Source organism: Sander vitreus, chromosome 7 (assembly GCF_031162955.1).
Source record: "Sander vitreus isolate 19-12246 chromosome 7, sanVit1, whole genome shotgun sequence".
NCBI lineage: Eukaryota > Metazoa > Chordata > Actinopteri > Perciformes > Percidae > Sander > Sander vitreus.
Genome location: NC_135861.1, coordinates 2,224,414 through 2,251,913, shown reverse-complemented (window position 1 = coordinate 2,251,913; position 27,500 = coordinate 2,224,414). Strand labels below are relative to the sequence as shown.

Here is a 27,500-nt window from a genome sequence, read left to right as displayed (position 1 = left end):
ATATAAAATATCATTGTGTAAATATGTTGTGAAAGCACCAATAGTCAACACTACAATATCGTTGCGGTATCGATATCGAGGTATTTGGTCAAAAATATCATGATATTTGAGTTTCTCCATATCGCCCAGCCCTACTTTATATATGTAAAGAAAATGATAATAGGTTTTTCAGGTGGGTTGCACTGGCCAGTTTTGATTAATCATACAGCGCTCAGCATAAGTGAATGCTAAAGTTGATTAAAAAGAGGAATAAAAAAAATCATCTTTTGGAAATGGATCTTAATGCATTAATTAAAAAAATGAGGAAAAATCCAATATCACATATAATTAAATGACCTACAAATAACTGGCCTTTCAAAATAAAAGTCTGCCTGCCTCTATGGGGATTTAACATAGGGGTGTACTGACTTATGCTCCCTGTATTTTAAGGAAGAACATTTATTTATTTATTTACGATGCATTATTAATTCACAAAGACAATTGGTGTCCTTAAAGGTTGGATTTTTCCTCATTTTTTTCAATTATTGCTTTCATTTTTTATTCCTCTTTTTAGTCAATTTCAGCATGGGTGTATTCACTTATGCTGAGCACTAAATATGAAGTCATTTACATATAAGGGCGTAACTTTGGGTTCAACATTGTGGGGGGGGAGGGTTGAGATTTCCACGTTTGAGCCAATTGTGAGCGTCAAACACTTCATTTTCTGCATTCTGGTGACTTTCTGCATCTATTTATGTTGCAAATGTCTTTATTTCTGTAAAGGAAATGATAATAGGTTGTTAGGGTGGGTTGCACTGGCCAGTTTTGATTATAGGTGGGGTTGTAACCCCCCCATCCCCCCTGTAAATTAACAACGCAGAAGTTGGCATCCGATTCGCAGCTTCCGATTCGGCAGTTAAGGGGAAATTTAAGGGAAACTTAAAGCTTCTGATTCACAGCGTGTAGACCACATTAGACCAGGTCCAGATCCTAAACCACTGTACCTAGACGTGTCAAATCTGGACTAACTTATCCTAGAGAAGCTAAAGATTCTTAAAAACACAGTTTCAGATTTGTGAAAACTTTATTCTATTTGTGAAAATGGTCCAAGATCTGAAACTGTGTTTTCAAGAATCTTTAGCCTCTCTAGGATAAGTTAGTCCAGATTTGACACGTCTAGGTACAGTGGTTTAGGATCTGGACCTGGTCTAATGTGGTCTACACGCTGTGAATCAGAAGCTTTAAGTTTCCCTTAAATTTCCCCTTAACTGCCGAATCGGATGCCAATTTCAACGTTGTGTTTACTTAACAAACATACATTCTTAATCTCAAAGCTTTGTGAGATTGATAATGAAAGTGTTCAGTGGTGGAATGTAACCAAGAACATTTACTCAAGTACTGTAACGTTACTTAAGTACAGATGTTGAGGTACTTTACTTTCTACTTCTACTCCGCTACATTTCGGAGAGAAATATTGTACTTTTTACTCCCCTACATTCATCTAACAGCTTTAGTTACTAGTTACTTTAGTTACTCCACTACATTCATCTGTTACAGCTTTAGTTACTAGTTACTTTAGTTACTCCACTACATTCATCTGTTACAGCTTTAGTTACTTTAGTTACTCCGCTACATTCATCTGTTACAGCTTTAGTTACTAGTTACTTTAGTTACTCCTCTACATTCATCTGTTACAGCTTTAGTTACTAGTTACTTTAGTTACTCCACTACATTCATCTGTTACAGCTTTAGTTACTAGTTACTTTAGTTACTCCGCTACATTCATCTGTTACAGCTTTAGTTACTAGTTACTTTAGTTACTCCTCTACATTCATCTGTTACAGCTTTAGTTACTAGTTACTTTACACGTTAAGATTACTGCACACAGAACACATGTAGTTTATAACATCTAGCCAACAATATAACAGCTACAAGTCCAGCTGAGATGATCAGACCATTAAACATACAGCTGGTCGGATCCTTTACACTTTCTACAATGGGAGGATTTTTCTGCATCGAGTACTTTTAATACTTTAAGTACATTTTCCTGATGATACTTACAGACTTTCACTTAAGTAACATTTTCAATGCAGGAACTTTTACTTGTAACAGAGTATTTTTAACAGTGTGGTATTAGTACTGTTACTCAAGTAAAGGATCTGAATACTTCTTCCACCACTGCAGGTAACGGCCATATCCTTATTGACATTGACTCTAACAAACTGTGGGTGGCGTCGTCTTCACAGCCCGGCTCGGCTCCGGTCCACCAGACGGAATACTCCCCGAGAGTCGGCGTCCATCTGGAGGGGAAGCGTGCCGAGGCTCAGGCCACCATGCTGTGGTTCCGGAAAGGAGCCGTGCTGTCGGTCCGCTGCGCTTCACCCGCCGCTCTGCAGTCGGCCCGGGACTGCGTCACCATCAGAGAGGAGTTTATCGCGCACAGAAGCAGACCTAACGTCTATCTCCAGCGAATCCACATCAACAACCCGTCTGACAAGGCAGCCTCCTTGGACGTTTCCTATAGCAGCCCCTCCTTCGGGAGCAAGTTCTCCTCCAGCGTGGAGAAACTGGAGGACCGAGAGATAGTGCTCTCCTCCGGCCGAGTGCCCGTGGAGAATAATCGCATGGTCGTAGTGGTCGTGGTCGCCAAGAAGCTGAACAGCAGGATCCAGGTTCCTGCTAAGTTAGAATACAAAGACAACATCCTGTCAGTGGTGTGGACATCAGAGCCCATCGAGCCCTCCAAGCTGGAGGAGACCTTCAACGCCCTCAGAGACGGAGCCAAAAAGGAGCTGGGCGAGCTGCTGAGGGCCAGCGTGGACGAGCTGGTTGTAGATCACCAGCAGGCCTGGATGGACCTCTTCATTTCAGGTGAACAGAGGTTGTAGCAGGGGCGGAGGTGGAGAGAGTGGGGCAGCTTCTAGCGCTCCAGCCCCGAAGGTTTTCTCACAACTCCCCCCAAATCTTTTAGGGCAGGGGTGTCAAACTATCAGAATCAAAATATCAGCGATATTACGACTCCCACTATGAACCACATAAAGTCAGTAATTTGATTGTTAAACCTCTGAGGGGAAACTTCAACACAGATTTTATATTCTTATTGTATAATGTCGACTGACATTTTCAGGAATACATAGTCACGTGGAAAAGTATTGGTTAAAATGCGTATGAACCCTGTATTAATCAAAAGTGAAATATGTTTGACTGTATTATTTGCACGTCTCATATAGCCTTCATATAGGTTAATTTTTTTTTTTTTAAAGATTATTTTTTGGGGGCTTTTCCCTTCATTAGAAAGTGGATAGACATGAAAGGGGGAGAGAGATGGGGAATGACACGCAGCAAAGGGCAGCAGGTCGGATTCGAACCCTACGCCGCTGCAGGACTGAGCTAGAGGCCGCCCCAGGTGCCCGGGCTCGGGTCGGGCTCGGTCACATCAGCGCGATAAGACATTGAACATTTATACAGCTTATTATGTAGGTGGGCGCCTGTGTTAACGTGCGCTTGTTGCCCCGTGTGAGCTGATGCCTCATCTGTTGATATTTCCGAATGCCTTCCTACAGCTGCTTAATGAAAGCTGTCCACACAAACAGACGTACATGTGTCATTAGTATGAGAAATAAAAATGAGATTTTAACTGTGGCGGGCTCGGACATAAATATCTTAACGCCTGTCGGGCTCAGGCCGGGTTCTGTTACTGCTCTGTCGGACGCGGCCGGGCTGGGACAGAAAAACTCTGACTGGACCGGCAAATCAATGGAGCAAAAGTTCTGTTACTGGGAAAATATCCACATTCATTCTGGGAACTCTCCTCCAGCACAGCGTAATAAAAATAGGTTATGTGGCCCATCTTAAAAAGAGAAACATCAGATACTTTTTGCCTCTCTTCAGGTGTCAGGAGGGAAATGAGTCCTCCTCAACGTTAGCTGCGTTCTGGTTTTCAGAATAATGAGACAGACACAAACTAGTATGTCAGCTCTACAGGATGATTCGGTTCCTTGGCAACTATCATGCTTTCCCCAAATGATGTACAGATTTGTAGGCATTCTGTTCTCAAATGGCTTGAAAATAGTGCATATAGCTGCCCTAAATGGGAGGAAAACCTCTCTGTGGTGGCTTCTGTGGCTCCAGCCCTAAATGTTTTCTCAAAAGCCCCGAATCTTTTAGGCCGACGTTACTCTCTTTGTCTCTCAGAAGCTGTAGCGGGCTCCGTTTTTAAACCTAAAAAGAAGATAAAGAAGACATTGGTATCATATGAAGCTAGACCATCTTCCATTTGGTTCCAACCATGTCATGCTAGCTTGTTGGGAAGGGGGGGGCTAATTAACGCTCCAAAGTTGGGCTTAATATTGTTGAAGGAAAAAACGTGCACGTCATATTCAAAGGGGTCCGTTGACGATGCATTGTTACATCGCCATGGCTAAACTAGGGCTGTGCAATTAATCAAAATGTAATCGTGATTATGATTTTGGCTCCCGAGAATCGAGAGACTGTTATTTAGCTCATTACGTTTCCCAAGAAGACTTATTTTCTCTTGTGTTCCGAGTAGTTATAGTTAATAATTATCGTTTTCCATAATCAAGCAGCCCTAAGCTAAACATACATACAGCAGGGCTGTAAACAATACTTAGACCCAGATTGCTATATTGAAGTGATTATATAACTGTGTTGAATCAATGATACATGCTGTGAAATACCGCTGACCGCTGTGGATCTAAACTCTGGAGTGATTTTAGGGCAGATCAAGCTTGCTGACATGTTCTGTCAGGAGGTTTGGTTGGTTTTAATCTTTGGGTAGACTGTAGAGAGGTTGCTGTTTGGTTGGGTTCTTGCACCAGTGTCAAAAAGTATGCAAAACCTCTGCTAGGAGCTAAATAGGGATGAAATATATTTGCAACTATTTGTAACTCACAGACATCACCTTACTTTGGGTTTGTTCTTCTCTCCTGCACGCTGCCTGCGTGGCGTGAGCGTGGTGTTTCTGCTGCGTGTCAGTCGCGTGGCGTTTTCTCTGTCTTTACACACAGAAACGTGTCTGTACACATGTATGTTTCCCATAAACATAAAGATATACTGATTTGATTACAGCAAAGACAACGGCGGCAGTATTGATGGCAACATAGGCTACAGAATATTTTATTCTGTATTGACAGGTGCAATATTTGAAAATCGATAATTATTTATTATTATTTCTTTTTAAATGACATTTATATCTGCATTAATGTCAAAACCTCGAGACTTTCAAACATCAAAATGTCATTTATTAATATGTATTCGTGTCAAAATGACATAGAAACATCTTTTCCTATTCTATTTTGCCTGGAAAGCGCTTCCAACACGCTTGCGTGTCGCGTGAAAAAATAGGCGTCGGTCCTATTTCTAGCACGCACGCGTTTTCTGAGACGTGCGTGTCACGCAGGCAGTGTGCACGCTCTAACCTGTTAACATGGGAGCCGAAATAAAAACGTACACGCCACGCAGCTGACACGCTCACGCCACGCAGGCAGTGTGCGGGAGCCCTTACCCCAATAAAAAAATAAAACCTCACAGACCACCTTACTGCCAAAATATCCCCAAAAACAATAAGCCTCCAAATTCAGTTTAATTCAGTTCAAACTACTTTATTTATCCCACGAGGTAACGAAGGGCAGTTCCGTCTCCAGCAGTCTCCAGACCCCAACAGACAGCAGCTTGTCAGAAACTAAATACAAGGGACGGGCAGCGAGTGTACACAGCCCTGTTTGACAGATCCGTAAATCAGGTTCCCAAACAAGTTGAACACAAGCAGCTCCCACCTCAGGAAAACAAGAGGATGCTCATTCCAGAGACTATTGTCTGGATTCAAAAGTCTGATAGCGGACGGAATAAAAGGACTTTGAATAACGTAGTTTGTTTTCCTGGGTGGTGCCCTAAAGCGCCGGCCTGAGGGCAGTAATGTAAACTGTGAGGACAGAACATGGGCGTTGTTGGTCCAAACTGTAGTTCAACAGTATGTTACAATTACAGCCACATTTTGGCAGTTTTTACAAAAGGCTGGCTCACTCGTTGTCTCTGTTGCCGTCTTAATGAGGAAGAATTATGCTGCTTATGCTGAGACATCAGAGGAAGCCATGCCTGTCTGAAGCCATCTGTCCATCTCGTCAGTTGACAGTAACCGTAAACTTCTGTAAAATCCGCCCGTATTTCCTTCAAATGTCACGCTGATCATTTGTGATGTTGAAATTGGAGGCAGTGTTCCAAAACAGTCGGCTTTATTAAGTCCGACAACGCAGAAAAAACAGCAGGTTCAAATAATAATGTTTGAACTTACATGTTAGGTTATTTAATATTGAGAACAACACATCTCCACACTGTTAGGCTTTGGAGTCGCTGGCAGACTGAGAAACACTGTTTTACATTTTTTTTTGGGATAATTTTTTGGGGCTTTTCCCTTTTATTAGATAGTGACAGTGGATAGACAGGAAAGGTGGGAGAGAGATGGGGGATGACAAGCAGCAAAGGGCCGCAGGTCGGACTCGAACCCGGGCCGCTGCAAAGGACTCAGCCTACATGGGGCGCGCGCTCCTACTGGGTGAGCTAGAGGTCGCCCCCAGTATTTTGAATTTTAAAGTAGTAAAGGTGATATTTTACCAAATATATTCAACTGATTGCAATAATGTAAACATGCAAAGGCAAATATAAGACAGAAGGTAACGTTTATTCATGCTAATCCTGCATCGAGTAGCTAATTAAACTATTTTTTGAATATTTTGCCTGATACCCAGCCCTAAGAATAACATTTGACGGTCAAAGTAATCAGTCGTTGGAAACCCGCTACATGCCAGGTTGTCGTGAAGTTGTGCTTCTGATTCTGTGTTTCATTCAGGCGTTGAAATGCGGAAGATCACCGACTCCCACACCCCGTCGAGCCGCACGGTGAACACCACCCTCTACTACATCCTGTCCTCCTCCTGGGCTCCTCTGCTGGACCGGAGTCTCACGGGCGAGGAGCGCGTCCGCCTCGAGTCCAGCCTCAACTACGCCGACCACTGCTTCAGCGGCCACGCCACCATGCACGCCGAGAACCTGTGGCCCGAGCGCGTGAGCAGCGCCGCCCAGATCCTGCAGCTGGTCACGCTGTGGACTCTGACTCTGCAGAAGAGAGGCTGCAAGGTCCTGGTGGCGGCCGGCGCGCACGGAGCCGTGCAGGGCGTGGCGCTCAGCTTCGGCGGCCTCCAGTTCACCGAGAACCACCTGCAGTTCCAGGCCGACCCGGACGTGCTGCACAACAGCTACGCGCTGCGCGGCATCCACTACAACCAGGACCTGATCAACCTGGCCGTTCTGCTGGACGCCGTCGGGAAGCCCTTCCTCCACGTGTCGGTGAAGCCGCAGGAGAAGCCGGTGAAGCTGTACGCCTGCGAGGCGGGCTGCCTCAACGAGCCCGTGGAGCTGACGTCGGAGACCAAAGGCCACACCTTCCCCGTGATGGTGACGCAGCCCATCACGCCGCTGCTGTACATCTCCACGGACCTGCGCCACCTGCAGGACCTGCGCCACACGCTGCATCTCAAGGCCATCCTGGCCCACGAGGAGCACATGGCCAACCGGTACCCGGGCCTGCCCTTCCTCTTCTGGTTCAGCGTGGCCTCACTCATAACGCTCTTCCACCTTTTCCTCTTTAAGCTCATATACAACGAGTACTGTGGCCCCGGCGCCAAGCCCCTCTTCAGGAGCAAGGTATAAACAGCGGTGGTAAAACACAACTGGAAAGACTAAAATGCAAACTGATCTGCTCTGGTTTGATTTGTTTTTGACTTGTGCGTGTGGTGGCAAAGATTCTCTCTCTCTCTCTCTCTCTCTCTCTCTCTCTCTGTGGGTTGGTTTTTGCTTTCCACCTTCTCTGAGTGAACCCTATTTCCCCGTCTCACGTGGTACATGTTCTGAGTGGGTTGGCATTATCCCTTTCCCCCTCTCACAAAGGGGGGATTCTGCAGGTTTTTGTTCTGTTTTTGAAGGAGTTGATAAAGATTTCCCTGCGGCTGTTTCCTCTTAAACACTCTTTGTGAGGCTACATCTACATCGCTACGTTTTTGGGTTTTTTAAGCGTTTGAGTTTTGAGCCAAAAGCTGATCTCCGTGCACACAAGTGTTTTTACCTCCAGTAGAAGAACTAGTCTCCGTTTAAACTAACACTAACTAACACTCGTATACCGGGCATAAACAGGAGGCAGCGTGGAGACTCCGCCCACTGCTGGTAGGTGCCATGGTAACGTTAGTAGCTTAATCTCAGCTAACGAGACGTCGTGACCGTTAAGACCCAATCAGACGGAGAAACGTTGGCGTCAGTGTCGGTGTCTCCAAAGGTCTCCGTCTGCGGCCGTTGAGACTGAAACACAACCCCGCAGATTACCAACCAAAACGGGTCAGAAGGGTTTCCTAATGTCTCCGGTTTAGGGGCTAACCGATACCAATTATTAGTAGTTAATGAAACCGATATTTGTACCTGGTATGCATTTACAGTGAAAATGAAAATTTTTAAGTCACAATGAATATTTTTGGAACGTTTCAAAGTCCCAACAGAAAGCTTTATAAGATTATTTTTTGGGGGCTTTTCCCTTTATTATATAGTGACAGTGGATAGACAGGAAAGGGGGAGAGAGACGGGGGGATGACACGCAGCAAAGGGCCGCAGGTCGGATTCAGACCCGTGCCGCTGCAAAGGACTCAGCCTACATGTGGCGAACGCTCTCACTGGGTGAGCTAGAGGTCACCCCGCTTTCAGTAATATTTAATAAATTAGAAACTTTGAACATGATCCCCAGTAACAGAGAGTCAGAGAGTGTTGTGGGCGGGACATTAGGTCCGGAGCAGAGGGACAGACACAGAGCTGGAGCCGAGCCAAAGTAGAACACTTCTTAATTCATTCACTTTATCGGTTATCAGGCAAATAAAACGCTGATACAGATTAGAGGATGGATAACCGAACCGAGCCCGACGGTACCCGACGGGCCGGGTCGGGTTCAGACAGATATTTAGAAATGATGTTGGGGTTCTGGTCCGGCTCGGTCACATCAGCGCGATAAGGCATTGAACATTTTAAATAAAAAAATTAAAAAACAGCTTATTATGTAGGTGCGCGTCTGTGTTAACGTGAGCTTGTTGCCCCGTGTGAGCTGATGCCCTCATCTGTTGACATTTCTGAATGCCTTCCTGTAAACGTACATGTGTCATTACTGTGAGGGGCTCAGGTCGGGGTCGGACATAAATATCTTAATGCCTGTCAGACGCGGGCCGGGCTCGGACAGAAAAATGCGTCCCGATCCGCACTCTAATACAGATCATCTGAAAACAGCCCAAAAAAAAACTGCCCGATAATCTGTCTATCCCCAGTTTAGGGGCTCTGAAAAAAAATGTTTTTAAACCAAAACGTAGCAATGCAAATGTAGCCTAAGCTGTTAAAATCACCAGTTGAAAAGTAGCCTTCATATACGATCACAGACCTTGAAGTTCCAGTTAACCGTTTGGTCTACGTCGGCATTTTAGCTCACCGTCTGTTCGCCTGCACATCGTGGGATGTGAAGCATTTTATTGATTTCAATGGAAGAAACAAAACGAGCACAAGAGTTATTTAATGTTATTTTACTGCAGTTGTACTGCGTTCACATTCCTCTGAGCAGTCTTAGGGGACCATACCAGTGTTTTTACATTTATAATAAATCACGTTGTAGACTTTAAATGAAGGAACATTTTCCAAAGTGTAATAGGTTTTCTTGTCTTTCTCCACGAGGAGGTTCATTAGTTTTTATTATTCATTCTTGTTTGACTAGGTAATCCGTTCCAGTGGACATTGTGTCTGCTTTTATTTTTGTAAGTAAGACTAACTTTATTGTTGTTAAGGAAGCTGTTAGACGTTTCAGTTTGAGTGTGCAATAACATTTAAAGAGACGTTTGTGTAGTTTTTCACCACTAGTAGCGCTGTGTTTAAGGCTTAATCCTTCCTGTATCCGGAATTTCTTTCAAACTAAATAATGTGAATAATAAAAACTATGGTATTGCTGCGGACGCCTACTCCTGGAGCTATCTCTTGGCCCCCCCGGGGATCAAGGGGAGCTTCAGACACTGTATCCGGTTTACTTAGGGAACACTATCCCTTTTCTTTCATCCCTTCACACGCCTAGGTCCGCTCACGTGCTTAAACAGACCGCAAAATTACAGTTATAATTCTTAAAAACTTCACTTGATACAACCCGCTCCTGATACATTTTGCGTTTACAACACTCTTCACAAGTTAAATACATAATCAGTTCACTACTTTCATTGAATTTGGGTGTTTTAGTCCATTTTATAGCATTTGGAGAAAAAAATATTGATAAAAGAATGAGTGACAAAAATGTTTTAAAAAAGTGACAAATGTCAAAAAAGTGAAAAAGTGACACAAATGTCAAAGTGACACAAATGTCAAGAAAAGTGACACAAATGTCAAAGTGACACAAATGTCAAGAAAAGTGACACAAATGTCAAGAAAGTGACACAAATGTCAAGAAAAGTGACACAAATGTCAAGAAAAGTGACACAAATGTTAAAAAAGTGACAAATGTTAAAAAAGTGACAAATGTTAAAAAAAAGTGACACAAATGTCAAGAAAGTGACACAAATGTCAAAAAAAAAAACAGAAACTTCAAAAGGCTGACAAAATGCTGAAAAAAGTGACAAAAAACATTGAGGAAAGCCACAAAAGTGTCGAAAAAGAAGACAAAACGTTGATAAAGGTTTTTCATTTAAAATTTTGACTCGGAAAAACAAAACCTTGCAGGTCGACGGGAAGACGACGCGAGAGTCGTAGGATTCTCTGTCTGTAGCAGATGAAACTAGAAGACCTAGCTAGCTTGTTGGGAAAGGGGGGGTTAACCCTCTGAGGAGTCCAAGCGATGTCTGACATCACTCCTACTCAAAAAGTTATATTACAAAATTTCATTTTATACATTTATTTACAAATATATTCATATTTTACGCTACTTTTGTGAAACCCAAGACTTTTGTAAACTCATTTCAAGCACCAGAACAGTTGAGTGTAGGTATGTTTTCACAAGAGATTTGAGAAATATTAGGTGTTGCACCAGTTGATATATCGCGATGATTAAAAACCCTGATATATATATATATATATATATATATATATATATATATATATATATATATATATATATATAGTGCAGCACTAATACCTGGCCCTACTCACTTTTACACAATTACTGATTTGCAGGGAAGTCACATGGACAAGATTTGTAATAAATGATCCACATTGGTATGGTCCTTTTTTTAAAATCATTATTTAAGGAAAAGCTTTTTATTTTTTATTACAGCTTGGATTTCATTTCCGTAGCTCTGGTCGTCGGTACGGTCAGTCGCTGCAACATTGTACTCGACAAGTGAATTGCTGAAATACAGCAGCATGGTGATAACGCCGGATCAGACAGAGTCGGACTTGTTCAGAGGAAGAAACGAAGGCGAGCAGTAAATGTGCTACCCAAACTCTTGTCTGTTTGTGGTTGTGCACACACAGTTGTCCTGTGCAATGAGGGGTTATGAGCAACGTTTCAAGGGCTTTAAGGCTCTGACACACCAACCCGACGGCCGACCGTCGGCAGAAAAGGCAACTGCCTCCCTGAGTTGGTCAAAAAAGTGCCTCAGAACACACCGAAGCGACGCCGACTTGAGCGTACGTTCTGCACGTGCGCGAGATGTAATACGTCTCCATAACAGCAGGCGGCGCTAATCTGTATTGTCGCCCAAAAAATTAAAACTGGCAGCTGATAGGACGAACGCGTCACGTGGGTCTGGCTGCTCCCGGATTTCACAACCGAGCATAATGGCGATAGTTCACCGAAACGTGTTTCTGAAAACATTTTAAGCGAGAAATAGGCCGTGCAGTTGCTGAATCTGTCTTCATTTCAGAAAAAACAAAGGTCAGTTTAAAAGATTTGTCAGTTTTTGAGAGGCGTCCATCACTCGTCCCGCTCGTCATTTCCGGGTTAGCGCTCCACCAATCAGATTGGTCATTGAGTCCGACTGCCCGCTGGCCGATTCCACAAGTCAAATCGGCCAAAATGAAGGCCGACGGCTCCTCCGACTGACGACGGCACGGAACACGCCGAACAGACTCGAGTCACCGACCTCGCCAGACTGTCAGACAGCTGATAATGGTCTTGGTGCGTCGGGGCCTTTAGATAATCGGCTAGATCAGGGGTGTCAACCTCTTTGTTTCAGGTGAGCAGAGGTTGTAGCAGGGGCGGCGCGAGATGGGGCTCGGGGGGCGTGGGGGGCTTCTGGGTCCCAGCCCCGAAGCTTTTCTCAAAACCCCTGAATCTTTTAGGGCCACACTGGCAATTGACAATCATTAACACCAGATGTTTAGTTTACTGACATGCTTTATTCCGTAGAAAAAGCAGAAACATTTTTTGACTGTATTATTGCGCGTCTCACATAGCTTCCTCACTTACAGTTTGGTCGACATGAAGACCTAAAAAGCTCAGCCGTCAGAGTTTAGCAAATAGCAAAACAATGAATTATGGTTACTCTTTAAAAAGCAGGCTACCACACAGACGACTCACAACAACCTGCCTAAATATGCAAACTGGTTGTGTGAACATTTCTGAGTCTCAAAGTCGACGTATTTCGACAAGTTTCTCGTCTTTTTTGGCTTGGTCGCACAACTAGGCGGGCCAACATTTATCGTGAACCTAAATTGATATGGGGGGGCCGGATTTGGCCCGCAGGCCTTGAGTTTGACACACGTGTGCTAGATAAACTAATTGTTTCCAGCCTGTCTGATCCTCTGACTGCTTGTGTACCTGTCCAGAGCTACGGACAAATAAATAAAACCCAAGTAGGAATAAATGTTACTCTTCTTTTAAGGGAGATGATTGTCATGAATCGACCCAAAGCTAAATTGATCCTGCATATAAGGCTACATCTACACTACTACTACTACTACTACTACTACTACTACGTTTTGGTTTAAAAACGAATGTCTTTTGCTACGTATACGCCTCACGTCCACACTACGCCGGCCTTCCCGAGCCCCTAAAACAGAGACATTTGGAGACACTGCTGCCAATTCCTATTTGGAGACACATTACGCAACGCCAACACTCAGACATTTGGAGACACTGCTGCCCCCGTTTTGGGGTTGTGTTGTAGTCTGGACGGACAGAAAGTCTTATCGGTTAGGTAGCTTACAGACCTTTCAGTAACAGTTCCACCTCGTCGTCAGTCCAAGATAATACATCCCTGCTCTTACTATTCACCGTTGTGTCTTTTCTGTATTTCCAACTTCTACATCCGTGATTTTCAACCGCAGAGTATCGTCAGACAATCTGCTTCCTGTTTACACCGACACGCACGTGCCCAGTGTGTGTGAACGGTCTAGAGCCCGACTGATAAAGGATTTTTAAGGCCGATATCGATACAAATATTTGGTGATTTAAGAATCCGGTATTCCGATATATCGGCCGATATATATTTAAAAAAAAAAAAAATCCAGAAACGCGTAACAATACAAACAGATTTCCCTAACATTAGTTATTTGTAGTTATTTATGAGTCCTCACCAAAATAATGATAATGCAGTTTAAAAATACACTTGTTTGTTTTATTGTAACAACAGAACATCAAAATATATTAACGTTCTGATAAATTAAATGTTGTAGCGCGCCCTCTGGTGGACAAACTACGCAACGCCACTCTAGAACATGGCTGAAGGGGGTTTCGTCCGTTTTTATTTTACTTTTTAAATATTTATCGGCCATTATAAATGCAGATACCGATAGTTTGGAAAATGCCTAATATCGGCCGATAATATCGGCCCATCGATATGTCGGTCGGGCTCTAGAATGGTCTTGCGATATGTGTTGTCAGACAGCTTGGAGCTAAAACTCTTGTGTGGACGGAGATCGTTTGTGTCTCAAAAACGCAGCTTAAAAATGAAAGCGTAGCTGTGTAGACGTAGCCTTAAAATTGGAACTCAGTGTAGTAAGATGTCTGTTGTCATGTTCAAACAGCTGCTTGTTTACAGATGTTCTCTTGTTGAGACCGGCTGGGCACTTTTAGAGAAGGGTGCGCTGCTACATGTTCGTCTCTGATCAGCTTGGACTGCGTGTGCTCACTTTGCCAGAAATCTTTATCTACTGTTAACGATGATGTTTTATATTGAATCACTCAATTAAATTTCAAGAAATCTATGGGCTGGCTTTGGCTCTTCACTGCTGACCCATCTGTCGCACCCTGTGGTGCTCCAATCACAGATCTCTCATCTTCTGCATGTCTGTATTCTTTCATTTTTCTTCTTTCTTTTCGGGAGGCAGGTGTGGAGGTTGTGGCTAGAAGGGATACAGCTTTGGCCAAAAGTTGCGCAAAATGTCTACAGTCCATTGTTTTAAGCAACATCATCTTTTTAACGTAAACCTAACGTCTCCTACTTACCGTTTTCATTTCTTGCACTGAGCTGTTACTTTATACACTTGTTGCCTTTTTTTCTTACTCTTGTTTTTACTTTGAATTTGACTGTGAGCAACTGCAACTAAACTATTTCCTCCGAGGGGGATCAATAAAGTGTTCGGATTCTGATCTCGCGCAATCTAATATAATATAATGTAATACTTTTGCCCAGGAAACGCGTGTTCGTTCCCAGGAAGTGTTTTTTAATCCAAACCACGGATCTTTTTCCTAAACTTAAAGGTGCAGTAGGTAAGACTTATTAAACTACCTTTCTGTCATATTTGCTGAAACTGACCCTATGTTCCAGTAGAACTACATGAAGCAGGTCATTAAAATAAATCCAGCTCCTCTGGCTCCACCTGCAGCCTGGAGTGAGATTTGCAAAAATCCACCGCTCCCTGTTCAGATGCACCAATCAGGGCCAGGGAGGGGGTGTCTAACTGTTCAGATGCACCAATCAGGGCCAGGGAGGGGTGTCTAACTGTTCAGATGCACCAATCAGGGCCAGGGGGGTGTCTAACTGCATGTCAATCACTGCTCATGCACACGCATTCATTCTCCCTTGTGGGGGGAGGGGCTTAGGAGACCGTTTTGGACTTTAGCAGAAAGGGGGGAGGGACTGAGAAGTTGTCGATATTGTGATGATTTTTTTGGCTAAGCCCTGGATCTTCACAATCCTACCTACGGCACCTTTAACGTTTCGTCGCGGCGTCTAAACGTAACTGTCGTCGCCATAGCTGTCTCCCTTCTAGCTTCCCGCCAAGTGTGGGTGGGTTTGGGGTTAGTGAGTCATTTTTCCACAGCTGTTTTTCTAATCCTTCCGCTCTGACTTCACCAGGTCGCCCACAAAAGTGAGGATGGCTGCAGTGACCCCAGGAATGCTGCTTGAACATCACGTGTTGAATTCAACATGTGTGTGTATAGTGGTTCTGCTTGACCTTTGGCAGCAGGCGAGATAATGCATAATAAATAATGGGTGTGCTGCAGCTGAATGACAGCCATTATTTTTTTCTATTTGCTGTTTTATTAAAAGTGCAGGATGAATGAGATGAAAGATAATGCAACAGGAAGACGTGAATGAGACATTAGAAGGCAGGAGAGCAAAACGAAAAGGTATAGTCTATCCTGCTGTGAGACGATGTACACCAGGGGTGTCAAACTCATTTTAGTTCATGGGCCACATACAGTAACCCTAATTTGATCACAAGTGGGCCAGACCAGTAAACTACTCCAGAAAGAATCAGAAACTTGATCTGCCATACCATTTCTTGTCAGCTTGATGTTGGCAAACGCAAGTTGCTTCTGCTACAACAGTTCTACGGCCGTTGTAGGAAAACAAATAATGTGACGGACCCGGGAGATAGGGGGTAATATTCAGAGAAAAAACTCAGAATATCTAAGATTAAAGTCGTAAATTTACAGAACTTGGATATTCTCTGAGCAACGTGACATCATGACTTCGCGTAAACGTACACGCCACTTTCCTAAAGCCAAGTGGCGTGTTATCTGTACGCATTTTGAGCTATCCGCGTGTACGTCTATGCGGACGGCAGTCTGCAACGTCACAGCGTAAACTTACACGCCACTTTCTAAAGCCACGTGGCATGTTATCGCGAGGCTACGGTTGGGTTTAGGAAAAGAACAAATGTGGAAAGGAAACGTCACACGCGGGACACCATCCCCGGATTTTCGCCCTTTCATACTACTCGCTACAGTGTCAATTCACGCGCAATCGCAAGGTAATGTAAGTCAATGGAGGCCAAACGGCGTTGATAAACACGCTGAAAAGCGAGTGTGCGTCTTGATAACACGCCAATAATGGAATACCAATTGGCGTGTCGTACATACGCCACTTCATGAGATCAGTCTGCTCTGAGATATAAGTAGTGAACTGGAATGAATTACTGAACTGCAATTTCCACACTTTGCAAAGTCATCCAGTTGGGCCTGATTGGACCCTTTGGCGGGCCAGTTCTGGCCCACGGGCCGTATGTTTGACACCCCTGATGTAGAGACATGTAGGTCAAAACTGAGTGTCTACGTCACTTTAAAACCAAATAGGGCTGTAACCAGGGCTTTAAATTAACACCCGTGTGTGTTTGTGGTTTAGAAAACGTCTTTGTCTGACAACACTGCTTGTAGTTCTAATCCTACATTTCCCATGAGCACTGTGTGGTGACGTGTCGAACTGTCTGCTACGTGCCAAGTGTGCGGTATCGATTCAAATGAAATTGTAAAATTATGAAAAATGGGTTGAAATAAGTAACAGTTTGGCTAGCGGAAAATCTGATTGGCTGGTAACTTTATAAATCCACTAGCCGTGGTGGCGGGTGATTAAAAAAAGTCTAATTTAAAGCCCTGGCTGTAACTAACTATTATTGTCACTATTGATTGATCTGCTTGTTTTCTTGATTTAATCAGTTTGTCTTAAAAAATGTTAGAAAATCATAAAAAAATGCCCGTCACAAGTTTACATATATGAATGTCTTTTAGCTGACCAACAGTCCACTACGTTTAGTTATTCAGTTCATGCAGCGAATATTAACTGGATGTTTTGCATTTTTGCTTAAACATCATTTTAAGAAAACATTTAAAGGCTCTGACACACCAACCCGACGGCCTCCCCGAGTTGGTAAAAAAAAAAGTCACCGAAGCGACGCCGACTTGAGCGTACGTTCTGCGCGTGCGCGAGACGTAATACGTCTCCATAACAGCAGGCGGCGCTAATCTGTATTGTCGCCCATGAAATGAAAACCGGCAGCCGATTGGACGAACGCGTCACGTGGGTCTGGCTGCTCCCGGATTTCACAACCGAGCATAATGGCGGCTCGTTCGGAATACGATCTCGTATTCTACGAAGATAGTTCACCGAAACGTGTTTCTGAAAACATTTTAAGAGAGAAACAGGCCGTGCAGTTGCTGAATCTGTCTTCATTTCAGATCAACAAAGGTCAGTTTAAAAGATTTTCGTCAGTTTTTGAGAGGCGTCCATCACTCGTCCCGCTCATCGTTTCCGGGTTAGCTCTCCACCAATCAGATTGGCCATTGAGTCCGACTGCCCGCTGGCTGCTCAACAAGTCAAATCGGCCCAAATTAAAGCCGACGGCTCCTCTGACGGACGACGGCACGGAACACCGAACAGACTCGAGTCACCGTCCTCGCCAGACTGTCCGACGGCCGATTATCGGGTTGGTGTGACAGCGCCTTTAGACTACATTAATGTGGCAGAACCCCTTTTTAAACTCACTGGAAACTGGAAATGACTCAACCACAGTGATTTATTTTCAATCAAAGGGACATTTTTGTAGTTTTTTTTTTTTCAACCTGGACCCTATTACCCATTGGTGTCTAACGTGAAGAAAAATCGTATTGGTCCAGTATTGAGCGACAATGCTGTAATACACAGGGCTTTAATGTCAGTTTGTTGCACAAACTTTATGCTTAAAGTCCCCCTCTTGGGCGGCGCTAAGCTCCGGACGCAGCGACGGTGGCGCTGCTAAATAGTCTCGGAAGGCAGGGGCGTCGGACTGGGGGGGACTGAGTACCCAGGGCCCTCGTGAGGAGGGCCCAAAAAGATGCTAGAATGAATAGCTGTGAATGCAGGGAGGGGCCTATAGAAAATGCCTTTCTACAGGACCCAGAAGAAAACACCTCATCCAATATTAAATGTAGTTAACTGTTGACACAATACAGTAACGTGAGATATTTAAATCAGCTGATACATGGTTAAACCTCATTAGCTCAGCAATCCCACCAATCAGTCCCAAAACATCCCAGTTATAGAGGAGATGACCTAAACATATTCTTTGTAAATCTTTACAATCATTCCCTGAAAGAACCGAGCAGACCTGACTTGTCTCACCCTCCAAATCTCTTCAAAACTTGACATTTTCTCACATTTCAGCTCTCTCACATAGAGAGAGGAAGAGGAAGGTGAGGGACATCGATGTCAGTTAATTATCCTGGGAATGTATTTCCGTTGATCCAGATTAGATGAAACCCAATTGAACATATACAGTCGTGAACAAATTAGGACACCCATGCTAAAGTCGACTAAAGAGGAATAAAAAAAATCATCTTTAGGAAACAGATCTTAATGCCTTAATTAAAAAAATGAGGAAAAATCCAACCTTTAAAGACACCAATTTTCTTTGTGAATGAATAATGTATCGTAAATAAATAAATATTCTTCCTTAAAATACAGGGGGCATAAGTCAGTACACCCCTATGTTAGATTCCCATAGAGGCAGGCAGACTTTTAGAGACTGGCATGGGGTACTTTCCATAAAATCATCTCTCAATGCAAATCAAACCAGCTGTTAGGCTAACTGAAATAAAACCATGTCAATCTCTAGGTATGGTGAAGGGTATGTGATGATGTGGGGGTATGGTGAAGGGTATGTGATGATGGGGGGGGCCAAGGGATCTTTATCAGGATCATAGTATCCTGGATCCATGAAATAACTGGCCTTTCAAAATAAAAGTCTGCCTGCCTCTATGGGAATCTAACATAGGGGTGGACTGACTTATGCCCCCTGTATTTTAAGGAAGAACATTTATTTATTTACGATACATTATTCATCCACAAAGAAAATTGGTGTCCTTAAAGGCTGGATTTTTCCTAATTTTTTTAATTAAGGCATTAAGATCAATTTGCAAAAGATGATTTTTTTATTCCTCTTTTTAGTAACTTTAGCATGGGTTCCTAAGTTGTTGACATGACTGTAGGTGTTGATGTGAGGTCTGGTGAATGAGAGGGTCATAGCATATGATTGACATCGTCATACTCGTCAAACCACCTGCGTCCTGTAATGAAGACCCTGCAGTGATTATACAGCATGTTGACACTCATTTAATCTGGGTTTTCCTAAAAAAAAAATCTCGAAAATCTTTGTTTTTTTTAATATATGACTTTTCACCGTGGATGTATAACCCACCACACACTTTTTGGGGGCCAATGTTAACAGAACAGAAAGTCAGCAAACATTCCCTTAAGTTTACGTTACGCTAACGCTAGCAGTAGCTAGCTAGCTTGGTTGGTAGAAAGCTGAACAAGACATTTTTTAAGCGACCAAAAATGTTCCAGTTAACTTTGCCGAAGTGAAAACACACAGCGAGAGGGTCAAAGTTTAAGATAAAAACACGGACAACACCCAAAAACAAGCTGAGGTCTATTTTAATGTCCCCAGTGTTAGCATGGTTAGCATCGCTAAGCCTCTGTCCTGACTGACAGGTCCTAAAGCATCCCCTGCTTTATCGTCTGGTTTAAAATAAACGGGAGCATCATTTACTAAATGAACATCATGCTGTGTTGAAGAAGACTTGAAACTAGCGATTGAGACCATAAACTCATTATGAAAATGTTTACTGAGGTAATAAATCAAGAGAGAAGTAGGCTCATTTTCTCACAGACTTCTATAGAAACAGACTTCTGTTTGGAGCCGGTGGAGTCTCCCCCTGCTGGAAGTTAGAGAGAATGCAGCTTTAAGGAGCTTCAGCGTCGGCTTCACTTCTCACACCCGGAAGCTATGGTTACCACATTTCTATTTGTATTTTTAAAGATACACTTTGAGTAGGGGCTGTTGGGCATCTAGCTTCAAAAAATGCTTTTACTAAACTGATCACTCTGTCCACTGTCAACTCATCTAAACACACGTATATATAACTTAAATGACAATTGTTAATGGCTGCCATTCTATGTATGGGTTTTTATTGGTTCTCTCCAATCTCTTAAGACTTCAAAATAACATCCTTATTGTGACACAAAGACCTTATTAACTATTAAGGCACAAATAATGTGTTAGAAACTTCTCTTTTGTCAATGGAGATCATTGTCATGTCATTGTATTTATGATTGAGCCTATATGGCCTTTCTGATTCACCATATTTGAGGATTGTTCAGCATTTTCATTTTAAGTTTGTGGGTTTTATCCGGTCTCCTTATTTCATGTGAACTACTGAGTGTGCCTTAATGAAAGAAATATGCTAATTTATTAAGCTAATGGCTATAGCCATAATTGGATTGGATTGTACTTGAATGGTTTGTGATCGTGTAAGTTTCATTTTGCTTAACTGAGAATAAAAGTTTATTGTTGTGGGAAACCGTTATAATTATGTCGTAAATTTCTGTGTCGTAAAAAACTTGTTTTTGTCATTTAGAGCTTTAGTGTGTAACTTTTACAATAATTAACGTCCATTTCATTCAAGCCGTTGCCAAATGAGTTGCTACAAAGCTAATTAAGACTATCAGCTCCACACGACTCTCTCTCTGTTTCTCAGTCTGACTATGTTCAGAAGATTGTGGCGTCCGGGGACTTTCGCTCGCAGAAACTCCAGGGAAGGTAATGACCTCTTCTGAAGAGTCCATGTTTTTTGTATCCTGTGTGTCCTCCTTGGCTACTAGCAACTGCGTGTGTTGGGGGTGGTGCACGGTCACGAAAGGCTTGTATCATGTGGATGCAACAACAGTGTTGTTATTACTTAGAATTCCTCATGAAGGCGACAGAAACTACGCACTATAGCTTTAGGCCCATTTCACACTGGCTGCGTGTCGTGAGCGTGTCAGCTGCGTGGCGTTTTTATTTCGCCTCCCATGGTAATAGGTTAGAGCTTACACACTACCTGCGTGACACGCACGTCTAAGGCGCAGCTCGAGCCGCGGCGAAAACGCGTGCATGCTAGAAATAGGACCGTATACAATACAGAACCAAATATTCTGTAGCCTATTTTGCCGTCAATACTGCCGACGTTGTCTTTGCTGTAATCAGATCATTATATATTTATGTTTAACATGAAGTATACTACTGCTTGAGTGCGTTTTATCAATGGGAAACATACATGTGTACAGACAAGGCTAGCAGCAGCAGCGCCGCCTCAGACACGTTTCTGGTGTGAAAATACATAGAAAACGCCACGCAGCTGACACGCAACAAACGCCACGCAGCCAGTGTGAAGCCGGCCTTAATCATACGGGGTCTGGGGTGTACCACCGGAACAATGATATACTTTCTAATCAATTAAAAAATCTTTTTAGTTGTTGTACATTGTTGTTCGGCCCACCACTTTACTGTTTTGGTTCAGTCTCAGCGCTCTCGTTAACCTAGTTCCCAGCAAACAGATACAGTTAGAGACTAGCTGGTGAACATAGTGGAGCATGTAGCAGCTAAAGAGACAGATTTCCTTACCTTTAAGGACACAAACACCACTCCAAATGAATAATAATGCTGCTCTGTGTGCTGCCTCCAAGTGGCCTAAAAAATACTTCGTTAACTCTGTCAACCTTGACCCTGTTTTCCTGTTTTTGTTTAAGTAATTGGGCAATTGCGCACCTTCAATTTACATCCACAAAAAGTTCTGTTTCTGCCGCTGACAGACTCAGATTATTATTCTAAGTGTCTGACAACATTATGGAAGGATCCCTACAGAGATAGACCTTTTTGTTAAAGAGTAAGATCCTTTTTGTTTAACATGACACAGACCCGAAATCGCCATCACCAAACTCCACCAGACTCCATGTAAATAATCAGGACTTTTAGCGTGTATAGAGCCAGCATATCTCCACATGTAAATGGGTGAATTAAGGGTTTATTTCAACCAAACCAGAGTGGTGATTGTTGGAACAGTGGAAAGATGAACCAAGACGGCTTTTGATAGTTTTTGATTTGTTTCTGTCGACTCGGAATAAAGTGTGTTTTACGCTAATAAAATTACTGTTTATTTACATGGAGTCTGGTGGGTTTGGCGACAGCAAGTTCGCGGCACAGAAGTTGTCCTTTATGTTAAACAAAAAAGATCTTTCTCTTTAACAAAAAGGATGACTTCTGTAGGGATCTTTTCCATTATGTTGTCAGACACTTAGAATAATAATCTGAGAATGGCAGTAATTAAACAGCACTTTTTGTGGATGTAAAACTTACATTGTAGCTTGTGTCGCTGCTGCCGACTGCGATTGTTGTTCCCATCAGTCACTCAGACACAAAAACAGAAAAAAAGGGCCCAGGTTGAAGAAAAGTTACCCTTTAATGGAGGACACCTTGGAAGAGTTCGAGGTCAAGAGTAGAATCTTGTTTATTGTCACCTGCCTAATGCCATTTTTTTCTGTTTACACTTTTTAAGTTTCTAAAAAAACACATCCAGTGAGTTTGTATTTTAAAAATTGTCCCTGTAATGAATTTTATGAGCTCAAGAAGATTGCAGTGCAGGGCCTTAATAAGTAGCACAGAAGTCCCGGATCAGAATGAACTTAATGTAAGTTCTTGACATTGATCACATAATCCAGCAGGCATGTTTTCCCTAAATGTTGGGCTGAAAACAGCCCCCCCCCCCTTGCAGGAACCCAGAAGGGCATTAACACATTATGAAAACAATGTTCTCAATCAAACACTTTACCCAACACAGCCTACCGAACACACCCTTCTTCTCAAACTATGGGGTCAGGTTTTCCTAAGGTAGTGCCAGAGTGAAGTCAACAGTGTAAAAGGTGAGTCAAACAGTCCCAGCCAATGTCCTCGTATTCAGCAGGCAATGACAAAATGTCCATCAAACAATTAGTGGCCCAGTACCTGAATTCAACTTCCTGAGCACATCATGTTTGTCCAGTCACGGCAGAGCTGCTGCCAGAGCAGTGTGTGTGTGTGTGTGTGTGTTTGTAAAGGGTGTGTAAAGGGTGAGATTGGCTACGAGTCTTTGAGCGTGCTAATCTGGGCAAAGATCTTGAGCGCAGGGCCCAGTTTGATGTTCATGGTTCCCATGAGATGGTCCTCCTTCAGCAGCAGCAGGGCCTGTCCGTCGATCTCCTGAGAACGGAACTCCTCGGCAATCTCCAGACAACCTGCAGCCACAAAAACACCAACAGTCAGCGTTACACACTGACTCGCATCCCCAGATCTCTACGGCGCTGTGGAGTAAGGTCTAGCTACACCACAGATGCAGTCTGGGATAGGTGAAGAAAAAAAGTTATTGTTAGAGTTAGGGTTAGGGTTAGGGTTCATGTGTCATGACTGTGTCCGAAATATACTTCCGTAGATCCAGACTAGAACAAATGTAAGCCTGTAACAGTTGAGGCAGTGCCCACCTGGCAGAAGGGAGATGAACTCGTAGACGTCCTCTATGTTCCACTGGCCCGGGTCACTGGGCAGGAAGCTGTGGGGCTGCGTGGCTGTCAGGGGGGACGGGGGCGTTTTGTAGCCAGTTAAGTCCGAACATTGGCTGGACTCTCCGTGCGCAGGGTGGGCCGAGAGACCGGTGGACAGAGCAGCAGCAGCCGCAGCAGGCTTCTGCACAAAGGGAGCAGTCGGAGAGTCAGACAGGTTTCACAACAGCACTTTGTGTCAAAGACTGAAGGAGAGGAGCCAAGACTTTAGTTACATTTGCCTCTGACGTGATGACATGTAGAGACGAGATAAGAGCTATAAGTCAGATAAAGAAGACATATTGGATTGATTTCACAGAGTGCAGGTTTTATTTGTTACGTAGAGACGGGCAGTTAGCAACCACGGCAGGGCATTGCACAAAACAACGTGAATTGAAAGCCACCACTCACCTTCTTTTTTGACTCTAAACTGCAGCTTTTGTGGTTTCCGTTCAGCGCTCTTTGTTTCTTCATGTTCTCCAGGGTGGTTTTGCGGTTTGGGAAGAGACCCATTCTCTTTGTGCATCCCACATTGTAGCTGCAAAGAGAGTTAGAATGGAGAAGCTCAAACTTAAGCGTGGGTTATGCTTCTGCGTGAGATCGACGCCGTGGCTACGTACGTAGGTACGCGGAGACACCGACCCTACGCTGACCTTACGCCGTAGCCTGACGTCCACTAGGGATCAACTGATATGGATTTTTGAGTGCCGATGCCGATTCTTTTCATCAGCCTTAGCCGATGACCGATACGGGCTGCCGATTTTCTTGAGCCGATATTTGGAGCCGATACTGCTTTTGCTCCCTCAGTTTACGTCATAAAAATGTAAACCCTGCCACACTGGATTTGTTTTCGGACTCTGCTCTGCCGTTTCTTTAAAACTAATAAAGAACAAAACAGATCAGTGTCACTTCTGCAATCACCTTACATTCATATCACCCAAATGATGTGTGCAATGTGCATCATATGGATGGGTGCAGTGCATATGGTTACCTGTGCAAGGGTGAAAGGTTTCCATCAACATCTACAACACAGCCTTGATGATGCACTGCTTGCTGACATATTATAAGACAGATATAATCAGGTCATCACAAAATGTCCTTTTGTCGACACATTTAAATAATTTTAAGAAAACAATAAACCTGAAAAGTAGCCACTGAAATCAAGTGCTTGATTTGTAATTTAAGAGTGCCATGGTGCTGAAAGCCTGCCAGGCTTCCAGCACCAGCACTCTGCTAGTGGGGGAGGGGCAGTGCACGGTCTGCACGTGAACTGCAGCGTCTCCAGCAACACAGAGCTGCCCGTGGACGCCCGTCTATAAATAATGCTGGGATGCCGATAGGCGTCAAAACGCAAATTTTCGGCCCGATATAACTAACGTTCACCTCTCAAGAAATGTAACTACGCGTCGCGGCGACCCACGCCGCTCAGCCGTGGCTTGGTAGCGTTTCATTTCCTGGTTCTCCTTCTCCGTAAACATCGTGAGATCAAGGAGAGGGTTAACTTCTCCTGCTTCCAGATGTCCCACCGTGGTCAGAAAGAACAGGGGAGACTCTTTGTTTCTCCCACTATGACTCTAGAGTCACTACTCCCTCTGAAGATAATCAACGTCACTCTCTCACTCGCTCTACCACACACGCACGCGCTGCAGTGCTCTCCCTTCTCTTTATTGAAGCCTCTGTGTTTACAGGCTCGTGGTGATGATCAATGTAATCTATGTTTGGCCAATTAGTTTTGTTTTGTCATGGTTCATGTTGGCAGAAAATCGTGATATCAATTCTAAGCTTAAAAAAAACCTGATTCATATTTTCCCCCCGAATCGTGCAGGCCTAGTTTCTTATAACCAAAGTGCCCCAAAATAATTTGGATGAATGCATGTACGTTGTATGGCTTCCATACAACGTACACATTCATGCATCCATGTTCTTCGCAGGTCAAACTATTGATTGATTCCATTGAATTGTGGTTGTTTTCTTTCATTTCATGGCTTTTAAAGAAGAAGAAAAAATGTTTAAATGGTTTCAAAACAGCATCCCGACCAAACTTTGACATAAACCAGTCTGTGATTCACTCAACGTCCTCTGATCTTAACTATTGTATTAGTCAAAATAATTCATAATGTCTGCTTTTTAAATGTTTTCAAACTCAAAAATGAGGTATAATGTCATTTTATTAGGTTAATTGACCATGAAAGCATAGAAAAGAGGGACAAAAATGTTTAATAAAGCGGCAAAAGCATGAAAAAAAAGCGTCCAGAAAGTTCCAAACAAAGTGCATTTTTCAATTTTGACCCGGAATGACAAATTCATGGACGACGGTGAAGACAACACAAGGGTGAAGACATTTTTTGGCAGTTTGCAGATGATCTGTATCAGCGTTTTATTTGCCTGATAACCGATACATATTAATGAATTAAAAAGTGTTCTACTTTGGCTCGGCTCCAGCTCTGTCTGTCCCTCTGCTCCGGCTTCTGTCCCCACTACGTCTGACCTAATGTCCCGCCCACAACCCTCTCTGACTCTCTGTTACTGGGGATCATGTTGACAGTTTCTTAAATATTACCTAATTGCTTAAAGCATTTTGACAGAGTTTTGTGTTCCAACATCTTAATTTTGACTAAAAGATTTTCATTTTCACCGTAAATGCATATCGGTTCCAAATATCAGTTTCCTTAACTACTAATAATCGTATCGGTATCAGCCTGGAAAAACCAGTATCAGTCGATCCCTACTTGATAGTACCAGAGGTCACTCGAGTCGCACTTACGTCGCACACACGTGACAACAGACTCGACGTGAGACTCGTCCTTAAAAAGACTTCAGACTCAACCTCGAGAGGCTGTCTTCCCGGCTTTGCCTTACCGTTTGGCGCACACTGTAGAACAGAACCTCTTGGACCGTTTGAAGACGTAGGCAAAATCCACCCTGCCGCACAGCTCACAGGTCAGCATGGGCTCCTGCTGGGCTTTCACCTCTGAGGGAACACAGTCGACACACAGTCAGTGCGTCTCCGTGGAGCTATTCACAACGCAGTCCCACCACTCCTGGCTTCGTCTCTGCCTCCACACAGACCTCTGTAGTTATTTGCTCTTCATTCTCCTCCTCCTCAGCACCTGCTCATTAATGTTACGGCTGCCATTACACAAACACTTTGAAATAAAAGCGAGAATGCTGACTTTCCTCCATAACCTCCCTAACGTTAGTGCGACAGCTGCTGCGTCTGATGTCATTGTTATTGTTCTTTTTATCATGCGGGTCAGTTCGAAACTGCAAACGGTTCACGCTGGAGTCTGATAAAGGCCACATTTTAAAAGGTAATGTGAACAGAGAAGCAAAAAAATCGTATCTGAGCAAAAAATCGGAATTAAGCATTAAGACTGAACATGTGAAGGTGTGAACGTAGCCTTAAATAGCTCACGTTACTGTCCTGCGTCAACAGTTAACTTCATTTTATATTGCATGTGGCGTTTTCTTTTGCGGGGTGCAAATGTTCCACCAGAACAAGTTCCTTTACCCTTTGGTGAGAAGCCGTCCATCTTTGAGTCTGCAGTGTGTCTCCTCAGGCTCTCAATTGAGAAGGATGGACGTTCCACCTGCAGACAGAAAAGAAATACTTCATTTTGACAGCTGACACCGCTTCAAAAGACCGAAATAATCACAGAACACTATCAGAACACAGTGTTCAAATACGCTCTGGCTTCTTGTTCCACCAAAGCGCCGCCCCAAGACGTCTGTGATTGGTTTAGAGAGATGCAAACAACCCAGAGTGTTTTTATCTCCTATCCCAGAATGCATCTGTGGTGTAGCCAGACCTTCCTCCGCAGCGCTGTGGAAATCAGAGCCGGGTTGCGTCTCATCTCATCTCAATCTCATTCTCTGCACTAACACACTCGACATGCGTACTATCGTTCAAAATAC

General features: G+C 43.5%; 2 protein-coding genes across 6 annotated transcripts in view; one reads left to right on the top strand and one right to left on the bottom strand.

Annotated features, from left to right (window-relative positions):
* Window positions 1–20,566, top strand: part of kiaa2013 (KIAA2013 ortholog) — a 21,511-nt gene extending 945 nt beyond the window's left edge. Inside the window, exons 2-4 of one of the 2 annotated variants that reach the window (XR_013502225.1) lie at window positions 2,164–2,850; window positions 6,845–10,527; window positions 10,587–14,584. Coding sequence is in view for 1 of the 2 variants with exons in the window: in XM_078254167.1 (XP_078110293.1) it covers window positions 2,164–2,850; window positions 6,845–7,698; window positions 15,294–15,344 (1,592 nt within the window). In the remaining variant the exon portion in view is untranslated. Of the gene's footprint in view, window positions 1–2,163; window positions 2,851–6,844; window positions 10,528–10,586; window positions 14,585–15,293 lie in introns of those variants that run through there. The other variant, XM_078254167.1, reaches the window with a different exon arrangement.
* Window positions 20,567–22,504: 1,938 nt separating this feature from the next.
* phc2a (polyhomeotic homolog 2a (Drosophila)) overlaps window positions 22,505–27,500 on the bottom strand; it is a 10,612-nt gene continuing 5,616 nt past the window's right edge. For all 4 annotated transcript variants that reach the window (XM_078254171.1, XM_078254168.1, XM_078254172.1 and 1 more), the window contains 5 exons: window positions 27,097–27,175; window positions 26,445–26,556; window positions 23,997–24,123; window positions 23,529–23,730; window positions 22,505–23,285 (listed from right to left, as the gene is read on the bottom strand). In XM_078254171.1, coding sequence (XP_078110297.1) covers window positions 23,131–23,285; window positions 23,529–23,730; window positions 23,997–24,123; window positions 26,445–26,556; window positions 27,097–27,175 — 675 coding nt within the window. In that variant the 3' untranslated portion in view covers window positions 22,505–23,130. The remainder of the gene's footprint in view (window positions 23,286–23,528; window positions 23,731–23,996; window positions 24,124–26,444; window positions 26,557–27,096; window positions 27,176–27,500) is intronic.